The sequence below is a fragment of the Antedon bifida genome, chromosome 4 (genome assembly GCF_963402885.1).
Source record: "Antedon bifida chromosome 4, ecAntBifi1.1, whole genome shotgun sequence".
Taxonomy (NCBI): domain Eukaryota; kingdom Metazoa; phylum Echinodermata; class Crinoidea; order Comatulida; family Antedonidae; genus Antedon; species Antedon bifida.
Window position 1 is genome coordinate 2,406,085 of NC_136229.1, and position 22,378 is coordinate 2,428,462.

Below are 22,378 nucleotides of genomic sequence, written 5' to 3' on the forward strand. Positions count from 1 at the left end.
CTCGTCTACACTATCAAATTTTATGTGACAACAAATGTGAAGTGCGATGCACGATGATGTCATACTACCATGGGCACATCACAATTCTTTTTTTATCAAATCAAACTAGTTTGATTCATTCATTCATTAGTGGAAATCATCATTTCCTTTTATTCTCATTTGAATATACAGTAAAACAAAATATATACATAGAAATTGATATAGTGTAGACGGAGGTTTAGATAGCAAACAATTGTTCACCCATGGAGGAATTTACACAATGACTAAATTAATAAAAAGTATCCGATGTGGTCTTAAATGCTGGACTTAAAATGGCCGTGTTAACCACAACCACCACCAACATTAACATAAGTCCATATGTAAACGACAGGACGTCATATGGTAATAATTGCCAAATTTATATCTCCGAAGAAAATAAAGGCCTCTACTATAATATTCGCATATTAGATTTCATTCCCTAATGAAAAACAGCCTTTTCACGAACAAAAATACTATTTAGACCTACACATAATCATATTAAATATTTTAGTAACAAGTGAAACATTATTTGTACAAGTAAAGTACAATTTTACACAAATTGAATTTAATATGATTTACGATGTGTTTTTTTATATCGTGACAGTTTTAATTTCTCGTACAAAAGACTTTTCACGTCATAAATGACTGAATTTTATCCCAGAAAAAAATGGTGCTGAGTTATCGGAGGGCGGAAGAACGGTTCTATGGGAACACTTAAAATCGAATCGTTCTCCATCCACCATCATCTTTCATCTCCATGGTGATTTTTCATCCGCCGATCGTCAATTTTTTAATCAACTATAATATATAAACTATAAAACTAAAGCTGTCTGTAGACAGAACTTTTACTCATAAGTTTCTTCAAAGATGTATAATGATTGAAGATTGAAGTTTCAATTGCAAAGACTGGTGACGTATGGAGGTACCTCCGCGGGTGACGTATAGGCCTTGGCCTAATTTTGTTACACAGATACTTGCTATAGTGGTTTTAATTCTCAATATGAATATGGTCTCCTATATCACCACGTCATGCTGATTCACATTTTGGGATAGGCCTCACCTAGAAAAAGACCGAGAAAAAAATACTATGTATTGCAACTGGATCTGGAAAAGTGCCACAGTAATTCCTATTTGCAAGCCGGTGGCCTATATCCGATATTGTTTTGAAGATGATCAATTCTAACCAACATTTGTCCCCTAAGCCTACTTATGTTAATGTGATTCCAATATTAAGGAAGTAGGCATAAACCCACTTTGAAAATGTGTTTATAGTTTTTCTCTCCTCAAATAATATTAAAATAATACTCAACTTTAACGAAAACTCCAAATGATATGAATGATTATGCACATATATGACCAATGCCATTCAAGACAAATTGATTGACAAATTCATTATAAATGATTACGCAAGCAGTTTAATGTTACGTATTATGATGACGTCAAACCGTTCCACTTTACGGCGTCGTCGCGTATCATAAAACGCTTAATAATTTCTCTGGCAACGTTTGTTAGAATTGGGCAAATGTTCTGTTACATCACAACATGGCGTATAATTATCCGCAAGGCGGAGCTCCACCTCCTCAGGTAAAATAGATAATTACCGAATATTAGTAGTATTATCGTATATACATTAATTCTAAAGTTTTTTCATTAGATTATGGTATTTGTTTCCAATGCCTCCATTTATTTTAACAAAAACCATAAACCGTTTTGTCTCGAAATAAGTTAGCCCCATTCTTGTCATTCTCGCCTTTCTTCATCTTCTTGTTTTCACACGACGCTTCCCGCCTGCTTCTCCACCAATACTTGCGTCAGCCGTCGAAATGTAGGCCTAGCATACTTAGGCATTCGATTACAGTATCATGCTCGTCTATTTTGGAAAGCTGATTTAATCTACGTCACTCACAGCCTCATAGAGATATTGTTATAATATTTTATAAATAAAGATTTTAACAATATTTAAAAAAGCAATAGGCCTAACCTAGGCCTAGGTTATAATAATAATAAATGGCCTATGTTTATGTTTTTATGCGCAATTTGAAATGGCGAGAGGATCGCTCTTATATCAATGTGCAAGTGTGTCATCATCATAATCATAATACTAAAATATACTACTAGTACTATTTAAATAGAGATAGGCTAATCAGTCCTACATAATATTGAAGAGTTATTATGCAAAATAAGATAACTTACTGAGTTTTCACTTCCTTTAGAATCCATATGGGCAACAAACTGGGTATGCTCCTGCAGGAAGAGCACCAGCTTATGGGCAACAACCACCGCCTGGTGGATATCGACAACCACCACCACAAGGCGCTCCAGGAGGATATGGGCAACAACCACAAGGTTACGGAGGTCAACCACCTGCTGGGTATGGAGGTCAACCACCTGCTGGTTACGGTGGACAACCTCCGGCGGGATATGGGGGTCAGCCACCAGCAGGCTATGGAGGGCAACCCCCTGCTAGGTATGGTGCACCTGGTGGTCAGCCATATGGTGGTGGTGCACCTTATGGAGGACAAGGAGGTATGCACTTTATTTTCCTCACAATTTAGGATGAATGAAGTAGACTTTCGTTGTCGTAGGCCTCACTGGCTACTACTGATAGTATGTATACATTTACAAGTTATGTACTTTGGTAAAGACTGAGCACAGCAACATGTTGCCATATATAGCTCACTCGCTCCATGGTTCTGGTGGTAGAACGAGTATTCTCGGATAAGAATAAAAACATAGGTCCAGTGTACACATCTGGCTCATGTGCATTTTAAAGAACCTAGTACATCTTTCGAGATGAGTAGGGGAGTTACCACGGTGTACTAGTACATCACAGCCACTGATCATAACTGGGCCCAGTCTTTAACTGAAGAGGTTACTCAGTATAAATAAATAATAACAAACACTATATAGTATCAGTAGCGTAGATTTTGTTGAATCGTCATGAGCTGTATTTAATATTGTTTTTATTTTGTTCGAAGGATGTCCACCTGGCATGGACCCTACAGTCTACTCCTGGTTTGTAGCAGTTGATGCTGATAGGTCAGGCAAGGTCACGGCAACAGAGTTACAGCAAGCTTTGACAAATGGGAACTGGAGTCATTTCAATGCTGAGACGTGCAGATTAATGATAGGTAATCTGTCTACACTATAAAAAAAATGTGATGTGCCCATATATGGACATGATGATGTTATATCACTACCATATTTGGGAAAATTAGCTATGTCTACACTATCAAACTTTATGTGACAAAAAATGTGATGTGCCCATATATGGACATGATGATGTCATATCACTACCATATTTAAGCATATCACTACCATATTTGGGCACATTACACTTTTTTGTCACATAAAGTTTGATATTGTAGACAGAGCTTTAGATGAAAATATTCTCTGTGCTGTTGTAAGATTTAGGATGTGCCCTTTGTACAGAACTTGCATTATTAAACCTGACCTTTGTATCCTATAGAAGAGAGTCTTTAAGTAGATTGCAATATGTTGTTTGATCTAAGTTAAATAAACATAGTGGTTAGAAGCAATTTACAAACAGGATTTCATCAAATTTAAAACACACAGGAATAAAATATATAATTTAAAAATTCCATTTTATATTATAAGATTGTTAATAATATTTATGGAATGTGTATTGTTTTATTTAATGTTGTGTGTTTCAAAATTTTTATTTATTTTATGTTTAATATTTGTCCTGATATACATTATTATATTTATTCAATTTGTTGCTTAGCAGTTTAGCTTAAAGGCTATTTACAGGAACGAGCGGTAACTAATAATATAAATATAGAATCCATGTTATTCCTTATGACCTGCCATTTACACAAAGCGTGGAGCAGACGGACGGTTTCTGCTGTGGTTAGATTGTACGTGGGACAAGCTACGCATTTTTTTCCTGCTTATCGTTACTGCTCGTATTGGAAATTCTAAAATAGGATTTCGTAGAACCACTGTAGCTTGTATAGGAAAATCTTCACTAAAAATATGACGTTTTTTACACTAATTCTATCTAGTAGTTAGTATTCATTCGCATACTTTATTTATTATTGTAGGCTTATTCGATAAGGACCACAGCGGTACGATAGATGTGAACGAGTTTGGTGCTTTATGGAAGTATATACAAGATTGGAAAGGTTTCTTTGATCGATACGATCAAGATAGGTCAGGACGTATTGAGTCTAACGAGTTGAGTAGAGGTAAGATAAGCAACGATTACACTATTGAAATCAACCATTAATAATTACTGTCCCCCAAAAACATGAAAAATTAAGATTAATTAAATCAGATTTTGAATAGGTTATTGTGTAGTTTTAATCAAGTAAATCACTTGAACTTCCATAAAAAAAATGGGAAAAAAATAATGCTTTCACTTATAAAATGACAAAATAAATGGTTAAATTCAACCACAAAAAACCCATTGGTTGGCAGCCAATTTGACTATCTTTGCTTTAAATTACAGTTTTTTCAGGTAAATAATTTTGTTTTTTCAATCCAATTTTTTGTCAAAGTGGATAACTATTATGTGACATTAAAATGGCATATTCAACAAAAAATGTTTTAAGAATTACTTCATCTTTAACAATTTTGAATTTATCCAACCGCTTACTTCAACCATTTTTGTACAAATTTAATTGTTAGTGTTTTCTATGGAAGTAGCTATCCATGGCAAGTCAACCATGCCAATGCACGGTTAATTTTGCCGATAGGAAAGAATTAATTTCATGAACAGTACCAAGTATTAGCCACCAGACTGACCATATTGACTATTGCCACAGTTTACCTTGTTGTTAGAAACTTTACTTGCACAGTTGACTGTTGCAATAGCCTCATCTCTTTCTAATACAATATGCTATTTAACCTTTATTCAATAACCACATCTATACAGTAAACTCTCCAAGTAGAAACACTTCTTTGTCTTTGCTAATTCAATTATTTTACAATGACTTTATTATTCATGGTTTGTATTTTAAAATTTTAATAGCATTTTCCGACATGGGATATCGTCTATCACCACAGTTCTCGCAGTTGATCGTGGTCAAGTTTGACACCGTTGCGAAGCGATCGCTTAAACTGGACGACTTCATTCAAGCGTGCGTGATGATGAAGTCATTAACCGACGCATTCCGGCAACGAGATAGTAACATGAGCGGTTCAATACAAATCAATTACGAAGACTTCATGTCACTTACTATTTTGAACAGACCATAATTATTTGAAAAAATGATAATAATTCTTCCAAGAAAATTTGACCAAAAGCAGAGAAGGTATTAAAACTTGTGGTTGTTGTCATAATGATATTTGAAGACCGAAATTGCAATTTATGGAAAAGGAAAATATCCATTGGATTGATCCATTTGGGATGGAGGGGTGATTTGGAACAGGAAAACGAACGCGAGGTACTTTGATAAATCTAGTCTATTTTTTCACATCAACTAAGATAATGAAACATGTCAAATTAAAGAGTAGACAAGACATAGTATTAATTTATGCTGAAAGCAGTGTACACAGCCTTAATATTTAAAATCCTTTTCGTATGCATTATTGCTTTTATGAAAATAATAGAAGTGCAAAAATAAAGAGAGCACAAAAATTAAGGATGTTTAAAATTAAATATTGGATGATTGATGGATTAACGCAAATTTAATTGGCAACTGTTATCAACATTTATTTCACTTTGTTTATAAATCCTCCAAGTACATCCACACTTTACTGACATTTGTTTATAATACTCTGGATTCTTAAATAATTTGTTTATTCCATACAGCATGTCGAGAAAAGATAGCTACATTTAGTGATTTAACCTAAGCAGGAGGCTATTGCATTCTTTAGCTGATCCTCGGTCGTGTTATAATTGTCTAGTACCATTCTGTGAAACAATGTCACATATGTATCACATGTGATGTATGTTATCCTAACCTTATCATAATACAGGCATCACACCTGACAGGATTGCCTATGATACTGATTTATTGTTATGAAGAAATAAGAACATGTTTAAATTTATTTAAATCATGCAGCATGCACTGAATGAATTTGTTCTTTTATAAAAATCATGTCTGCCGCCCTCTATAATTAGTTCATTTAAAAATATTTTTTAAAGTAACCAAAATGTGCTAATGCATAACATGTAATAGAAATGATGTTTTAGTATTTATTTGTGAATAAATGTGTCTTTTTCCAAAAAATGAATAATTGAGGAACAAAATGAAATGTCAAGTACTGAAAATTTCTGAATTTAAAAATGCATACTGTAATTAGTTGCTTTCTTATTAGTAGAATAGTGTTTAATGGTGTAGGCTATGCTTGTTTACTTAAACTTAATTTTGATATGTATATGTTAATGATTTTATAAGATGTATTATAATTTTCAAATACTTGATTATCATTATCGTGGCAAAAAGGATAGAAATAAACTACTTTATTCTAGTCCAATGGACTGAGTATGCAAATTGTTTTTGTTTCTTTTACAAATGCCAGTAAACCACATACAACTCCTTAAAGGCAGTCCTCCCAAGTCCTTTTGATAATACAGTAAATATTATTTGAGGTACATTTCGTCGATGACAGTGTACCAGAGTATCAGACAGATGCACTGCAGAGGCAGATCCAACTTGTAATGCAAAAGATAGGACATCAAATTAAGTTCAGCCCTTCATTTCACCATTTTTAGGCCCTGGGCCCCCATATTTCAAAATCCTGGATTTGTGCACACAGGCCAGAAGTGTTACACTGGACCTCCTTTTTGTTTACTGTTATTTTAATATCATTACAATACATATAATACATAATAATTATAAATTTCAAATTGATGGAATGGTGTTGTATTTTCTCTGTCTAGACTATCAAACCAGTTTGAAAAGGTGTGATGTGCCCAAATATGGTAGTGAAGTGATATACCCAAATATGGTAGTAGTGATATAACATCATCAAGTCCATATGGGTACATCACATTTTTTTGTCACATAAAGTATAATAGTGTAGACAAGGCTTTAGTATTGTAAAATTATTTTCTGGCTAGCAATAAAATAAAATGATGAAAAGATTATTTTGATTAAAATTTGCATATTTGTACCCAATATTTAATATACATATTTACTGGATTTATCAGGAGTTTTCGTCAGATTTATTTTCTTCGTCATTTAAACGTTCTTTTCTCGCTGTTTTTACTATATTTTTTTTCCAGACTTTTTCTTGGACAAAGTTTGCCCAGTTTGGTACGCCAGCCGGCAATTTAATACCAGACATGGCTGCTTTTATTAAGTCATCATTCGCCATAAGTTCTCGTCTTTGTTTTAATGTTTCTGGTGAATCTGTGTGTGTAACAATTGTTGACTTATCAGGTTTTGGCATTTCTTTTGGTAAACAGTGAGCAAGTTGTGCGGATATTTCTGACTGTCGACTGCTTTGCGCACTTGCTGTAGCATCTAATGAACAATCGTCGTTTATGATTAGCTGGGAAAAAAAACAAGAGAAAGAATTATCATTTATTTTTATCTTTTTATTCTATTTCAACTACATCCAACAACACAAATCGCCAATTAAGGATGCCTTAAAAATAATTAGATATAAATATATACATAAAAACACATAAAAAAAAAATGAAACATATACATTTGGCAAAATTAAATAGCTTTAAGAACTTTAAATCTAAAAATTTACAAAAAAACACTGATGTTAAAAATTACATTACTTATTATTATTACTGTCTTCACTATCAAATTTTATGTGACAAAAAAATGTGATGTGCCCATATATGGACACATCACACCTTTTTTGTCAAACTAAGTTGATAGTGTAGACAGAGCTTAACAGACTGACGGTTGTTTAACCAGTGTAGCTAGTCATTTTCTGTTAAATCACCATCTTCATCTATCCTGAAGTCATAGCAAATACTGTATCAACCTACATCTGGTTCCTGTGATAGGAGTTGACACCCTTGTTGATCACCTTCTGGTTCCTGTGATAGGAGTTGATACCCCTGGTGATCACCTTCATCACTACTATCCTCGTCGTCACTATCTGTTGCATCATTCTCCATCACTACAAAGCCTGGTTCCATCAATGATTCATCATCATTACGACCAGGATCACTCCTATCCTCTTTAGGTACGGGTCCCATTGTTGTCAATAAATGAATCAAATCTAGATTTTAACAATAAAAAATAAATGCATTTGCCATTAGTGATGCCACAAAGTGCCATAAAAACAGCATTGAGCAAAAAACATGGTTTTTAAGTAGAGAAGTTGTTTTCATTAACAATTTATGAAATTATCCCTATTTGCGCAATATTTGAAATTTAAAAATTTAAACAGTATACTTTACTAGCTAGGCCTACTACAGTACTAGGCCTATATCATATATAGTATGGTCTTATTATTAATATATCTACTAGGCTAGGCCTTTTCTGGCTAGCCTAGTAAAGTAGTATAATATTACACAAGGTAGGGTATTCCTATTACAAAGTCCTCGGCCTAACGGAGCCTTTTCTTGACTGGGCCTAGGCTAGTTAGGCGGGCATATATAGGCCTAGGCTAGTTAGGCCGGCATACATAGGCCTCTAGCTAGTAGGCGCGGCCTAGAGCCTCCACTCCCTAGACTAAAAATTAACACACCGTATCCCCGTAGCGTAGCCTAACCCTAACCTGTTCTATTAGGCCTACCCCTAACTAGCTAGACCTAGATCTAGCATATAGCCAGGTAATTCTCTTTTAAATGATAAAATCATTATATTGACAAGCTTACATAATTATTAATTTCAGTACACAGTTCTGTATAAAAATAAAAATAATTCTTTAAAAACCCATCATCATAAACTAGGCCTAGTCTCATTCACCAGTGGTGTTGTTTTGGTGGTGGTCAATAAACAACTGCAACATAACGGCTGGAATTCTATAGTCTATAGTTCACACTAAATACGTACGTTTCACATAGGGGTACACAAATATTGGTGACGTTTTATGTCAAAATAAGGAAAATATACCAGCTAGACGTGAACGAATTGATTACGAGAGAAAATAAAACAAGACAAAATTCAGTGTTGCTTAAATTCGGTTTAATGCATATTGAATGAAACTGACCTAAACATAAGGTGAGATCTTCGTTTAATTTAGAATCACAATAATGTATAATTTGCCTAGTTATTTTTTAAATAAAAGTGAGTGATTTGACTGCCGGTGTGAGTTGTATGTATTTGTGTGTACTGTGCGCTGTGTACACTGTGTGTAGACAGGCTGCTTGGGAGGAGGGTGGACCCTGACTGGCCTGGTAGTAGCCCTGCCTGTTCTGGCTGCAGGCAGCAGGTGCATGTTATGCTTGGAACGTTCTTATATTTAGGCCTAGAGACTTTTGAATGGTAAGGTGTCATAACTGAGGTGTAGCCTAATTATAATATAATTTGTAAATATTGCATAAGATGAGACTAAAAATAAATCATATGGTTTATTAATTATTTGTGTTGCCTTCTTTATTTTGATCATTTATTAATATTTTTAATTTAAAAAGAGAGTATTGTGATTACAATGACCAGCAATTGATGGAGTTTGCTAATTTTTTTAATATTCAGGCTACATTTGTCTTTTTGCAATTATGTGTAGTTCAAATGACAATATCATTATCAATTCTTTAATTTAACTTATATACACCTTCCTTTCCAGCAGGGCTACAATTGTATTTTTTTTGGGAATTTTACAGTATGATGGACAGCATGACCCAGTACAATAAATTAACACGACCAATTAAATAAACAAACAAATACAAGCTGCATACTGTATATAGCTCAAAACTCAGTAAACTCTTCAAAGAGCAATTGGTTGCTTTAAATCATTGTCATAAATAGTTGCAAATGATATTTAAAATTAATAATATAATAATGAAAACATTTTAGTTTTTGTTTCCAGTAAGATCACATCTTACTGTTTTACTTTTGCCCCTAAATCTAATTGTAATTGACCCATAGCAGATATAGGTCACAATGGCTTATCTTTAGTCCAGATTGCTATGGCGCTTTGTTAATTAATACGCCAATTAAGACAAAAATATTAATCTTTAATTGCAAAATATTTAATTGCAAATTTAGGATACATTTCATGTACAGGTATTGGCATTGCTACAGTATGCATGTATTCTTTACAAATTGTAAATTTTACTGATTCTATTTTGAGGAATAATTATCTTGAATGTTTATTTATGGTTTGGCCCTTTTATCATCTTTCTTGTTATTAGTCAGTAAACAATGTTGTCATGACCGAATCTGATTTAACTTCAATTGAACACATAAATTGCTTGACCTGATTACTGATAGGCATAGTTCATTGATCTGCTTTTAGTTCTGGACAGCTGCCACAAATAATTTAAATGATAATTTAGCAATTCTTTCGAAACTAATCAATGTTAATAGCACTGTTTTTCAGGGACATAGCTAATAATCCATGTGTTGTTGTTAAACACTAGACAGAGGGAGACTCTACTGCTGTTAAGCTCTGTCTACACTATCAAATTTTATGTAACAAAACATGTGATGTGCCCATATAAATAATAATAATAATAATAGTTCATTCTTAAATAGTTGTGTCTTGGTCTAACCGGGTTCCCAATTATACACCTGGGTGGAGAGAGGCAAACGTAAGTAAAGTATCTTGCCTAAGGATACAAGCAATGCGGCGAGAGTTGGATTCGAACCTCGGTCTAACGATCAGTAGTCGAACGTCCAACACAGCGCCACACGCCCTCACATGATGACATGATGATGTCATGTTACTACCATCTTTAGGCATATCACTACCATATTTGTGCACATCACACTTTTTTTGTTAAACTAGTTTGACAGTGTAGACAGAGCTTAAGCCAATGTTATGCAAACTCTGAGATAAACTACTGACTATGACATATTCCTATGATTTTTTTGCATATCTGTCAATCTGTATTTTAAGCATCAAATATATGGGTGACAAAAACAGTAAAAACACTGTTAATAAATATATTGAAGTTAAATACGATTTCTTGGTTCAAATCCTTGATCCATGCTTGCCACTTTTGCACTATTTTCACAATTATGTCTAACTGTACACTATCAAACTATTTTGACAAAAAAAGTGTGATTTGCCCAAATTTATGGTAGTGATATGCCTTAAAAATATGGTAGCGATATGACATCATCATGTCCATATATGGGCACATCACATTTTTTTGTCACATAAAGTTTGATAGTGTAGACTGACCTCACATTCAGAAGTGAATACATTTTTAAACACCCATTATTTGATTACAGTAGGTACTGTATTGTTGTAGGCCTACTTCTACATTATTTGCTTATCACTTATCTTAGATTGACTGCTTTTATTTTATTTATAAATATTGCGTTCACTAATCCAGTCGTTATTTAATATTAATTTTCAGTTTTTAAATCTACAGGCTATTTACTACTAATTTTTATTAATTAAATGACAAAATGTGTTCTTCTTCAATACCAGTCCCTACAGTAGTGTGTATGTTCTGTATCACTTATTGACAAATGCACTCTTTTAATAATATAGTTTTAATATGACTTATGAGTTACAATTTTCAGAAATTCATATCTTCGGTTTCAGTACATATCATCTACAGTATGACAGTGTTCATTCAACAATAATAAAATGGCCTTTTAAAGAGAAAAGTGGTGGAATTATACTTGAATAAATGATTTGCATTAACATAGAGTTTAGCAAAGTCTTGTGGCCGAATTTAGCCTAAATTAAGGGGTAGGATTATACTTGGATATATTATTTGCATTTAACATTATAGTTTACCAAAGTCTTGTGTCCAAATTTAGCCTAAATAAAGGAGAGGGATTACAGTATACTTGGATATATTATTTGCATTAACAATAACATTAAATGTACAAAGTCTTGTGTCCGAATTTAACCTAAATTAAGGGGTGGGATTATACTTGGATATATTATTTGCATTTAACATTATAGGCTTACCAAAGTCTTGTGTCCGAATTTAGCCTAAATAAAGGGGAGGGATTACAGTATACTTGGATATATTATTTGCATTAACAATAACATTAAATGTACAAAGTCTTGTGTCCGAATTTAACCTAAATTAAGGGGTGGGATTATACTTGGATATATTATTTCCATTAACAATAGAGTGTACCGAATTTAGCCTAAATAAAGGGGTGGGATTATACTCTGCATGGGATTATGCTGTACCCAAGCATGGTATTATATCCCAGGTCACTACGGTATTGTTATTGTTGGTCTTTTATAAAGTGTAATATTTCTCATTAATATTATGAATAAGATAATACAGTAAATACATTTAAACTTAAAACTAATTTTTTATTATATCACAAATTTTTTCATAGTTACTGTATCATCAGTATTGTGTTGTTTTGATTTTGACCTTTTTAAATACGTAATTTGATTTGCAGAAGGGCTTTGCCCGTTGATTGCAAATTGCGAGAATTACAGAAAACCAAATCAATAATTATTTGCGCTGCTCTTCATCTGACCAAACCACTTGACGATACATCAACGATATCGTTAGCATCAATATTCTTCATGCACATGTTATTATTATTAAGGGCCCTTTATTGTATGGAAGGCAATATATGTCAAAAACATTGCATTGCGACTGTTTCATATATCATCAGTGATGTAATTAATTATCAAAGGAAATACCCATATGTATGGAAGGCAATATATGTCAAAAACATATTGCGAGTATTTCGTATATCATCAGTGATGTAATTAATTAATAAAAGTAAAGGATATACCCATATGTATGGAAGGCAATATATGTCAAAAATATTGCATTGCAACTGTAAACTTCTATCATCAGTGATGTAATTAATAGGAAGGAAATACCCATATGGATGGAAGGAATTTTTTTCGAAACTACTATTCATATTGAAATGAAATAACATGTCTTTAGCTTTTGCATTGACTATATTTTCAGAGTATTCACAGAGGGATATATGGTTTTTAATTTAAAAAACATCAATCATTACTCTATAAACAAATTCATTCAATTGTAGTTGAAAACAAGTTTTACTTCAAGCAATCTTAGTTGCTGTAATGTAGGCTAGGGTTTGTAAATCCATAATAGATACTTTAGCGTATAAGTGGCAAAATATTAGAGGTATCCAGTATTTTATTAGTGTGACAAGAGATTTTCACTGCAAAATGTAACAACTTATAACAAGTTGTAATGTAACCAGGTTTACATAGTGTGAAGACAATTTTGTGGAAAATCTCCTGTCGGGAGAATAATACACTGATGAGAGCCTGTTTTTGCTCTGAGATATTCCGAGTTTTTACTGCGTGTGTTTGTGTATTGTCCTGGTATTAAACTGACCAATCAGTAAAATAGTGCGCAACTACGCTTTCCTTCCGAGGTTTCTCGGGGCTCGTGTATAATATGAAAACGTGTAATAAGTCAGGAGATCAAACCTGGTTGCAAGCTGTTAGAAATTGTAATACATTTATGCAGATATGTAAAGGGTATACAGTAAGTAACATCTATCTAGTCTGTCCATCAGAACCTACTTGCTACAGTATTGGATGAAATCACTCATCAAATTCTTATCATTTTCTATTAAGACCTTTAAAAAGGGTGATAATTTACTGATAATATTCAGCTGAGTAGTTGAAGTACTGTAGATTATTGATTAGATGCAAACTATGATGATAGCATCATGGTCAACTACTCTTTACAATTATTCCTTGAAGTCTGGTTAATAATTATAGAAATTTACCCTACAGTATTTTAAATGTGTACCCAGAAAGTGCAGTGTGATTTATGTCAATTGTCATTGAGTAATAACAAAAGCATGATTTTAAATATAGGCCTTTAAATATACAGGCCTAATATACAGTATTTATGTCTATTTTGTTCCTACAGTAGCTTACCTGGATAAACTGACAATAGCCCATGCCCTCCAGAGGGAAGGCTTATAATAGATACGAAAAGTTAAAGTTCCTATGATGACGGTGACGTTCCCACATAAAGGCGTGGTTGTAGTCCATTATGGTCCAGTAGTATTAGGAACTTTAACTTTTTGTATCTAAGCCCTCCCTCTGGAGAGCATGGGCTATTGTCGGTTTATCCAGGTAAGCAGCACTTATAGACTACTAACGCCACTGTTGGTTTGTGTATTTTTACTAGGTTTTTCTATAGTCAATCTACTGTTTAGCTTGTTCTGTGGATATGTTAAAACATGTACTTTATTACTTTTTAAAATTATAATAATGACTGTAATAAATACTGCAGCAGAATCAGCTCGAATAAGTACTATGTTTAAAGCATTAATTTAAAGTACTGCAATATACATTAAATAAAGACCAACCTGATATTTCAATCATGTTTTTAGAAGAGCACAGTTTCTGACGGTTTTTTGACTTAAATTGCATTGTGACATTTTGATCTCTTTATTAATTTTAATGCACAAATATACTGTAGACTTGAATGTACTACAGAACACAACATTGAAAATCAGTTTTTCAATATTAGTTTTGGCAAATGTTTAGTATTTATCCAGACTGGTCAGTGATATCCAACCATTTTTAAGCAATACCATATCTGTAGATAATTGTTAAATTAATGTAAACTATTAAAGTACACGGACTAAAAATAACAACACAACAAAATGCAAATTTCCTTCATTACAATGTTCAACTTAAACTTGAGGTGTACTTGAATAGGTCACGGCTAAAAAACAGGACTTATTAAAATACACAAAACAAGAGACCTTGATGAGGGCATTTAATAGATTACCCATGATGCTTAGAGATTAGCTCCACAACAACAATGAATAACAGTGGACTATTAATAGTTTAACTGGCATTGGAACTAGTGCTTGAAATGCTGTTGTTGTTTCTGCTAAGGGAGTATTAAATGCATTTTGAGTTTAATGAATACTGTAGGATAGCCATAGGAAATAGACAATATGGTGAACACTAAGCAACAAGATTCAGGCTACCATTTCACAATACGGTAAGTAAGAAACAACACCACTTTTATTCTAGATTTAAAATTCGCTACTACCTGTAGGCAGGCTATTTGTCATCATTCCAAATGTTCATTTCCAATCTGTGTATAGCAAGCCTACACATATATAACATTTAACAGTTCAGCAAATACCAGCAAATGTTTGATTTTACAACAGCTGCTAATATGAACTTGTATTGAAGAAATAAATCGTTGTACAGGGAACAGTAAAGACCTTTCTTTATACCATACAGTCTTTATTATAATACTTTACAGTAGTTAAAAATTGTTATTGCAAAAAAGTCACTTATTTTATATAAAGTTAGCTATGTGTACAGTAAGGATGTGTTGACCAACTCAACACACTAAAGGAAACTTGATGTTGGCTGTTGCACAATATGTTTAAAAACATGTCCTCCAACATCATGCTCTCCTGACATCACTACTTTTCCCTAACATACTGTATACTGGGAGTTTAATTATCAGGTTTCATCATTTGAATGTACGTGTAGCCGACCAGATCTGACTGATTATTAAATTTAATTTGATATAATTTGGTTTTAGGATCCCCAAAATGTTAGCAATATAGTCGGCAAACTGGTTGAAGTCTGTAAGCTGTGATTCAGCAAACTTGAGTCGGGGGACACCTCTATTAAGGGGACATTTTGTTGGATTTGAAAGATTTTTTCTTAAATTCTCTACTGTAATTTGAAAATTCAATGAATATGGATGGTACAGTATACTAGTGTAGTTTTAAAAACATTTGATGTTTTCATTAAAAACTACAGTACCTTCATTTGATTATAACATACTAAGAGTGTATTTTTCACACATTTTTTCTCCATTTCAATTTACTGTACAACATTGAGAATTTTTTTTCACAATTAACATGGTCTTGTCGTTCCTTGAATTATTATCATTGCAATGTTTCTACTGGGGAAATCTTCTCACTTTGAAATTCCAAAAGTGTTTGATGATATGTCTCAAGAGAAATAGAAAATATCAATATTAAAATTGACTTGTTCATGTCATAAAAATAGGAATAAGAAGTAATAATGTTTAACGATAATAATACAATTCAGGGTTCAATTAATACTAGGCCAGAATAAAATGAGAAGTTTGAACAAAATTGGAATATTCAAATTTTATCCTTCTATTCTATTGTATATTAACAACAAAAAAACCAAATGGTTTTGTAATGTAAGCTAAAACTGCTGGCAGGCAGGCATAACAATTGTATGTTGTACTGTATAAAGCTCTGTCTAGACTATCAAACTTTATGTGACAAAATGTGATGTGCCCATATATGGACATGATGATGTCATATCACTACTACCATATCTGGGCACATCACTATCATATTTGGGCACACTTCAAACAGGAAGGTTTGAAAATAAAAAAAAAATAAATAGAAATTTAAAATATTGCCTGAATCTGCTGTGAACAAAATATTCCGATAAAAAAATAAAAAAGTGCGTAACTCATCTCAAATTTCTTGGTGGCAAAACAGGACAGATTTTCAATAACCATTAAATGGCAGTCTGATAATATTAAGATTTAATATTTAAATAAAAACATCCAAATTGTAAAGTTAGATTTAAATAACATAAGTACTTAAGTTATAATATTATATTAATAATAGCATGTTTTTTTCGCGCCGTGCTAATGCTCCTGAGTCCTACCTTGGAATATGTACATATACTGTAGTATAGTTTATGATTATATTTTTGTTCTGTATAGTCAGTAGACCAGATTTTGAAGAAAGAACAATAATTAAAACAGCGTTTTTTGTAAGAAATATTTCTTGTTTTAAACCTAAGTTCACAGCAATACTACTGATACATTCTTAAATACTGTTAACAGAATACAGTCAGACATGGCAGTAATGACAGATAAACTGTAAACAAAATCATTATGTTGTCTCACAGATTGACTCTATCATGTGAATGACATGCTTTGGACATGTGCATGGCTTAACTTGACCAATGGTTATTACAAATCCTTCAACAAGATCTTACTGGCCCCTGGATATGTGGTGAGCTCATTTAGCCCATTGTGCAGACAGAAGATCTTACTGGCCCCTGGATGAATAGCGCTAATGAGCACATTGATTTTTACATGTAATAGAATTAAAGGCATCTCAAATAAAATAAAAAATGATTCATTTATTCACAATTTAAACAGATTTAACTGTATACCCTGTTGTAAAAAAATGTAAATTTTACATCTCTGTGTTATTTACTTGCCACTCCAGTATCAAAATGACCTTGACCTTATTTTTTATTAATGTCAAATATTAAGTATGCTGAAAAAAAATAATTTTTATCATGACACACAATCATTTTACACGGAAGTTAATAAATATAATATAACATAGGTAACAAATCTAATGCTCTGTCTATGATTTTATTTATTTTATTTTATTTATTTTATTCAATTTTCAGGCACAAAAATACATGACAACAAGCACCCTGAGGATTGCCATGAGTGCAAAGCACTATCGAGATGGCTCTCCATATACTGCACTTGAACATATAAGTAAACAATAAAAATACAAAGATATAAAAATTTAAAAATTGCGAGGCATCAAATTGACCAATCGTTAAAATTGAATCTAAAAAATATATATATATATATAGATATTATGTACCTAGATAAAAATGATTGAAACATATGTGACAAAAAAAATTGATGTGCCCATATATGGACATGATGATGATGATGATGACTACCATATTTAAGCACATATTTGGGTACATCACACTTTTTGTTGTCAAACTAGTTTGATAGTGTAGACAGGGCTATACTGAGGTACTTTGTCCTGTTGTAAAGCTGTGTCTAGACTATCAAACTTTATGTTACAACAAAATATGATGTGCCCATATATGGACACAATAACATTATTTTTAAAATTTTTTTTTAGTTAAACTAGTTTTTGATAGTGTAGACAGAGCTTGAAACTTTCAAAACTTTGAAAAATACTGTACATTAACAATATGGTAGCAACCAGAGTAAAATATTATTGTACCTTAGATATTATTAAGCCTATATGAAGGAAGTGTATATCCTGGGATAGGAAGACCTATACTTAACCTCAAAGCCTATACAATACTTGGAATATATTTTTATCAACCTGTGTATCTACTCAATGTGAGTCATTAGATATTTTCCAACCGCAGTTGTTCCCTATTATTTCCTTTAATTCAAACCTCTTGCAGTTTGTGACCATATTGAGCACAAACTATATTGATTACTTTATACTAAGTGATAATGGCAGGGCATGTTATCAACTATCAACCAAGGACTTAGACTTCTTTTCATGCTCAGATTTTCTCATCTTTATACTAAATTATTCAGCATTTTCAGTGGTATGCCTTAATCCACTAACTGTAATAAAAAATGTATTTATCTTGGCCAGATTTTATGTTAGTATGAATGTTTTTGTTAAGTTTTTATGTTTTTAGAAATAACATGTTTATTACATTGCTATTCTTAACAATGTTTTATATGATCATAAGCCTGGTTTCCATAAAATCGCTACAGAGTTTCCATTGAAATCGCTACAAGCGCAGATGTCGCCGACGCGCATCGGGGAGGTCTCCCCGATTCATCGCAGACAAATCGGCAAAGTTCAACCATGTTCAACTTTGCCGGCGATGAATCGTATACGTGTGTACCAAAGAATATTTAGCGCTTGTGTACTAGATCCCTGATAAATTCTAGCGTTTCCATAGAATCTCTATGCTCTGTCGGCGACAGCAGTCGGCGACACGGTGTAGCGATTTTATGGAAACCAGGCTTTAGAGCATACTGTTTATGTACATCAAGATCTAAAATAAATCTTTCTATTTTATCCCACTTGCATTAAATAAAATGTATATTTTTGTTTAATTATCTTTGTTGCATGTTTATTTATTTTGAATAAAAATAATTGTTGCGGACTATACCATTTTTTGAGAAGGGCCTTTTTTTTTTACATTTTAAGTTATAGTAGTTGTTATATCCAGGTACTTTGAGCCTATTTTCCACTAGATGAATTTGTTCGCGCGAATCGAAAGCGTAGAGAGGGATTTGGAAAATAGAAACATGAATACGCATGCGTATAAGCTGATGCTTGTGATTTGCGCGAACAAATTTGCCTAGTAGAATATCGCCTTTTTTTAAGTGGCACTCATAGACTACCAATACCTCAGTTGGTTTGTGTAATTAACAAATAACAATAACAACAATTTTTTTTCTTCCTTCATAGGAACGGTGTGTTTACACTTCTTATTAAGAAAGATGGCTCTGAGATTTACCTGCCTATAACCATGGAAACGGTAGATGGTGCTGTAGCTTCACGCCCATTACCCATATCATCAAACCTTATTGATAGTAGAATCCGCCATGCTTCAGGTGAGACATAATAAAATAAATAAATAAGCATATTATACAAAACATTTTATACAGTAGAACACCTATAAAGCTCTGTCTACACTATCAAACTTTTTGCGACAAAAAAATGTGATGTGCCTGACATGATGATGATGATGTCATATCACTACCATATTTGGGTATATCACTACCATATTTGGGCACATCACACTTCTTTTGTCAAACTAGTTTGAAAGTGTAGACAGAGCTTTAATTAAGGAGACACCTTTGGGACCCAAGAAAGTGTACTCGCTAATAGAGGTTGACCTTATTGCAGTGTCCCATTTTAACAGTATGGGTGTCTTCTGAATATGGGAATCAAAGGAGGGGGTCTGTGTAATGGTACAAACTATGTCAGATGAGGATTGCACAGCGGACCTTTCTGGTTATATGAGAAATCCTGGTAGATGTATATTTAGCCATGAAGCATAGTACACTACTACTTTACATTCTAGCATAAAAGTGGTCATAATCGATCAATGAATATTGTTTCAGCATTTCTACTGAAGGGTTTTTTGACAAATAAAATGTAATACTACTACTGTAAAATACAAATTTAAATTGTTGTATAAATGAATTTTCTTAAAATTGTTATTGTATAATTTTCTTATTTTCAGATCCAGGAAAGTCAACCCGACCACCTCTATCAAAACGAAGAAGTTTGATTGATCAGCCGAAAAATACAATTGAGCACACGGTAAGTTGTCGACTTCTTGCTAGCAGTCCTTAGTATTCTCCTTCAACCATTAGACCTAGGTCAGGTCAACTCCCACAATGCCTGTTACAGCAGTACCATGAGCATGCCAAAGTAGTAGACACTCACTAAGAGTCTGTAAGTAATAAGGTTTGTAAATACAGAGGTTCATTTAGCATTAAGATGCCTATCAAATTTTCACCGACCATTGGATACAGAATCGATGATGCATGGGATATTCAGCCTCCTCTATTGTCCCTAAGGAATTATGTTAATCAAGCGGCTAATGCAACATAGGACCAACCACTTTGCAAAATACATCACATTCTTCCAGCACTTTATATTCTATATCTATTAGTATTACATATGAGTATAATCACATTGAATATATGACAAGAAATGTTTACCCAGAAGTAGCTTCATGTATTGGTCATTAGTACTGTACATACTTAATGTATAATAGTATAGTATGTTAATGCTGTGAGTGGCCAAGCGGTTAAGACAGTGGAACTGTAATACCATATTAACATCGGCAAGCTTCACTCGCTCCATGGTTCTGGTGGTAGAACGAGTCTTCTTGGATAAGGACTATAAACCGTAAGTCCAATGTACACATCTGGCTCATGTGCACTTTAAAGAACCTAGTACATCTTTCGAGACGAGTAGGGGGTTACCCCGGTGTACTAGTATACACACAGCCACTGTCACTCATCAAGAGGGCCCCTTGATTGTCAACATACGCTGTTTAGGGTCACCCTCTATAAATAAGGTGTAATAAAAAAAAAATGACACAAATGAAAAGCACATACAGTACAGTACCCATATTATAAAAAGGGTGAAATACCCATATTATATTATAAAAATGGTAAAAAAACACCTATTTATACATGCAGCAGTTTTGAATCGAGTGGGTTACTCACACACATTGTAATAAGTATACCCATGGGTACTGTGTAAAATGCTGCACTGTACTAAAAACCAAGCGGTCAGATAGCTACACTATGCATAGGTAATAAGTTATTAATGAGTCTGAACCTCTACAGACATATTACGTGTTATCAGGAAATCCTTTCATCTCATTGATATTAATCAATGCAAATGGAATGAGGACTTTATGCTAATTATCTCATTATTAAATGTTTTATTTGGATATTTATGTACATTGAAATTGATAGTATAATTTAGTGCTTAGCATGTCGATAAGCCGACATTATTAGACTCATTATTTCTGAACCTACAGTACAAACAATAATTGAAGTTAATTAATACAGTACATAGTTTGTGTATTATTACTGTACATCTGAACCTCTCAAAATAAGACAAAAGATTTAACTGTCAGCATATAATGTTTACCAACAATCTATGGTCCTGTTTCTTCTGCAAAAAATAACCGGTTGTTATTTACCGTGTAAATAAATTAACCTCAATTTCTTGGCAGCCGAAACGGGAACAATTTTGAGTCACCAGTTAAATTAAAGTCTGAAAATAACTCTTAAAAATACCCAATAACCCAACACGTCATTTAACCGGCAGCTTTTAGCGGCAACGCAAAATAACGGTTATTTGACTGACAACCGCTTACCTTTAGTCAACTACATTGCAGTAATGTTTGAATTATTGCATTTTGGGTAATGCTAACGATTTCTGTCAACGACCACCCACTTATTTAATCGGTTATTTAGGAGCAAAAATTGAGCAGAAATGCAGCCAATATAAAAATTATATTTTAAATCTATTTTGAAATAAACTGTTTATTCGGCGCTATGTAGCAGAAACAGACCCTTTGCATTTTCAACCAGTTAACTATGGATGTAAAAACATAATTTATTTTTTTCCTCCATGAGTTAACTAATGTACTCTGCATACCCAATCTTGTGTGCAGTATGGCAGGCATTTTCGTAAAAAGCTGTTATTAAATTTAGCCTTCAGCAGGCTGTGATGACAACTATAATATTCATTAAACACTTTGCCATCTTTCTCTTAGCATGGAAGGACCTATAATAGGTCTTAGGATAGCATTTCAGACTGTATTAATAGGAAGGTTAAATCAGTTTGATAATAACTATAAAATGTGTTGTTTGGTGCCTAATGTACAGTAGCAGGCGAAATTTATGTTAATTAATCTAAAGTGAGCCCTCTCTAGGTGGGCCTGATTTTTGCAGTGTATAATTAATGAAGCATGAATAGCCTACACTTTGTTATAAACTAGTATTATATTGTGATTTAAAAGTTTTTTACAAACATAAAGAGAAATTGTATACTGTAGTTAT

General features: G+C 33.0%; 3 protein-coding genes across 3 annotated transcripts in view; 2 read left to right on the top strand and 1 right to left on the bottom strand.

Moving 5' to 3' along the window:
* Positions 1-1,560: 1,560 nt before the first annotated feature.
* LOC144840035 (programmed cell death protein 6-like) lies at positions 1,561-5,620 on the top strand. The gene is made up of 5 exons (XM_078695663.1): positions 1,561-1,602; positions 2,232-2,544; positions 2,997-3,149; positions 4,083-4,226; positions 5,012-5,620. Exons 1-5 carry the CDS (start codon positions 1,561-1,563, stop codon positions 5,236-5,238), a joined length of 879 nt encoding a protein of 292 aa, XP_078551789.1. The 3' UTR covers positions 5,239-5,620.
* LOC144840036 (uncharacterized) lies at positions 5,586-8,886 on the bottom strand. Its single transcript, XM_078695665.1, has 3 exons — positions 8,774-8,886; positions 7,937-8,172; positions 5,586-7,482 (listed from the first exon to the last, which is right to left on the bottom strand). The coding sequence occupies exons 2-3, from the start codon at positions 8,147-8,149 to the stop codon at positions 7,135-7,137; spliced, it is 561 nt and encodes a 186-aa protein (XP_078551791.1). The 5' UTR covers positions 8,150-8,172; positions 8,774-8,886; the 3' UTR covers positions 5,586-7,134.
* An 83-nt stretch (positions 8,887-8,969) lies between these two features.
* Positions 8,970-22,378, top strand: part of LOC144840384 (nuclear receptor coactivator 7-like) — a 39,343-nt gene continuing 25,934 nt past the window's right edge. The window contains exons 1-3 of the mRNA XM_078696188.1: positions 8,970-9,119; positions 19,251-19,396; positions 20,032-20,111. Coding sequence (XP_078552314.1) covers positions 19,312-19,396; positions 20,032-20,111 — 165 coding nt within the window. The 5' untranslated portion in view covers positions 8,970-9,119; positions 19,251-19,311. The remainder of the gene's footprint in view (positions 9,120-19,250; positions 19,397-20,031; positions 20,112-22,378) is intronic.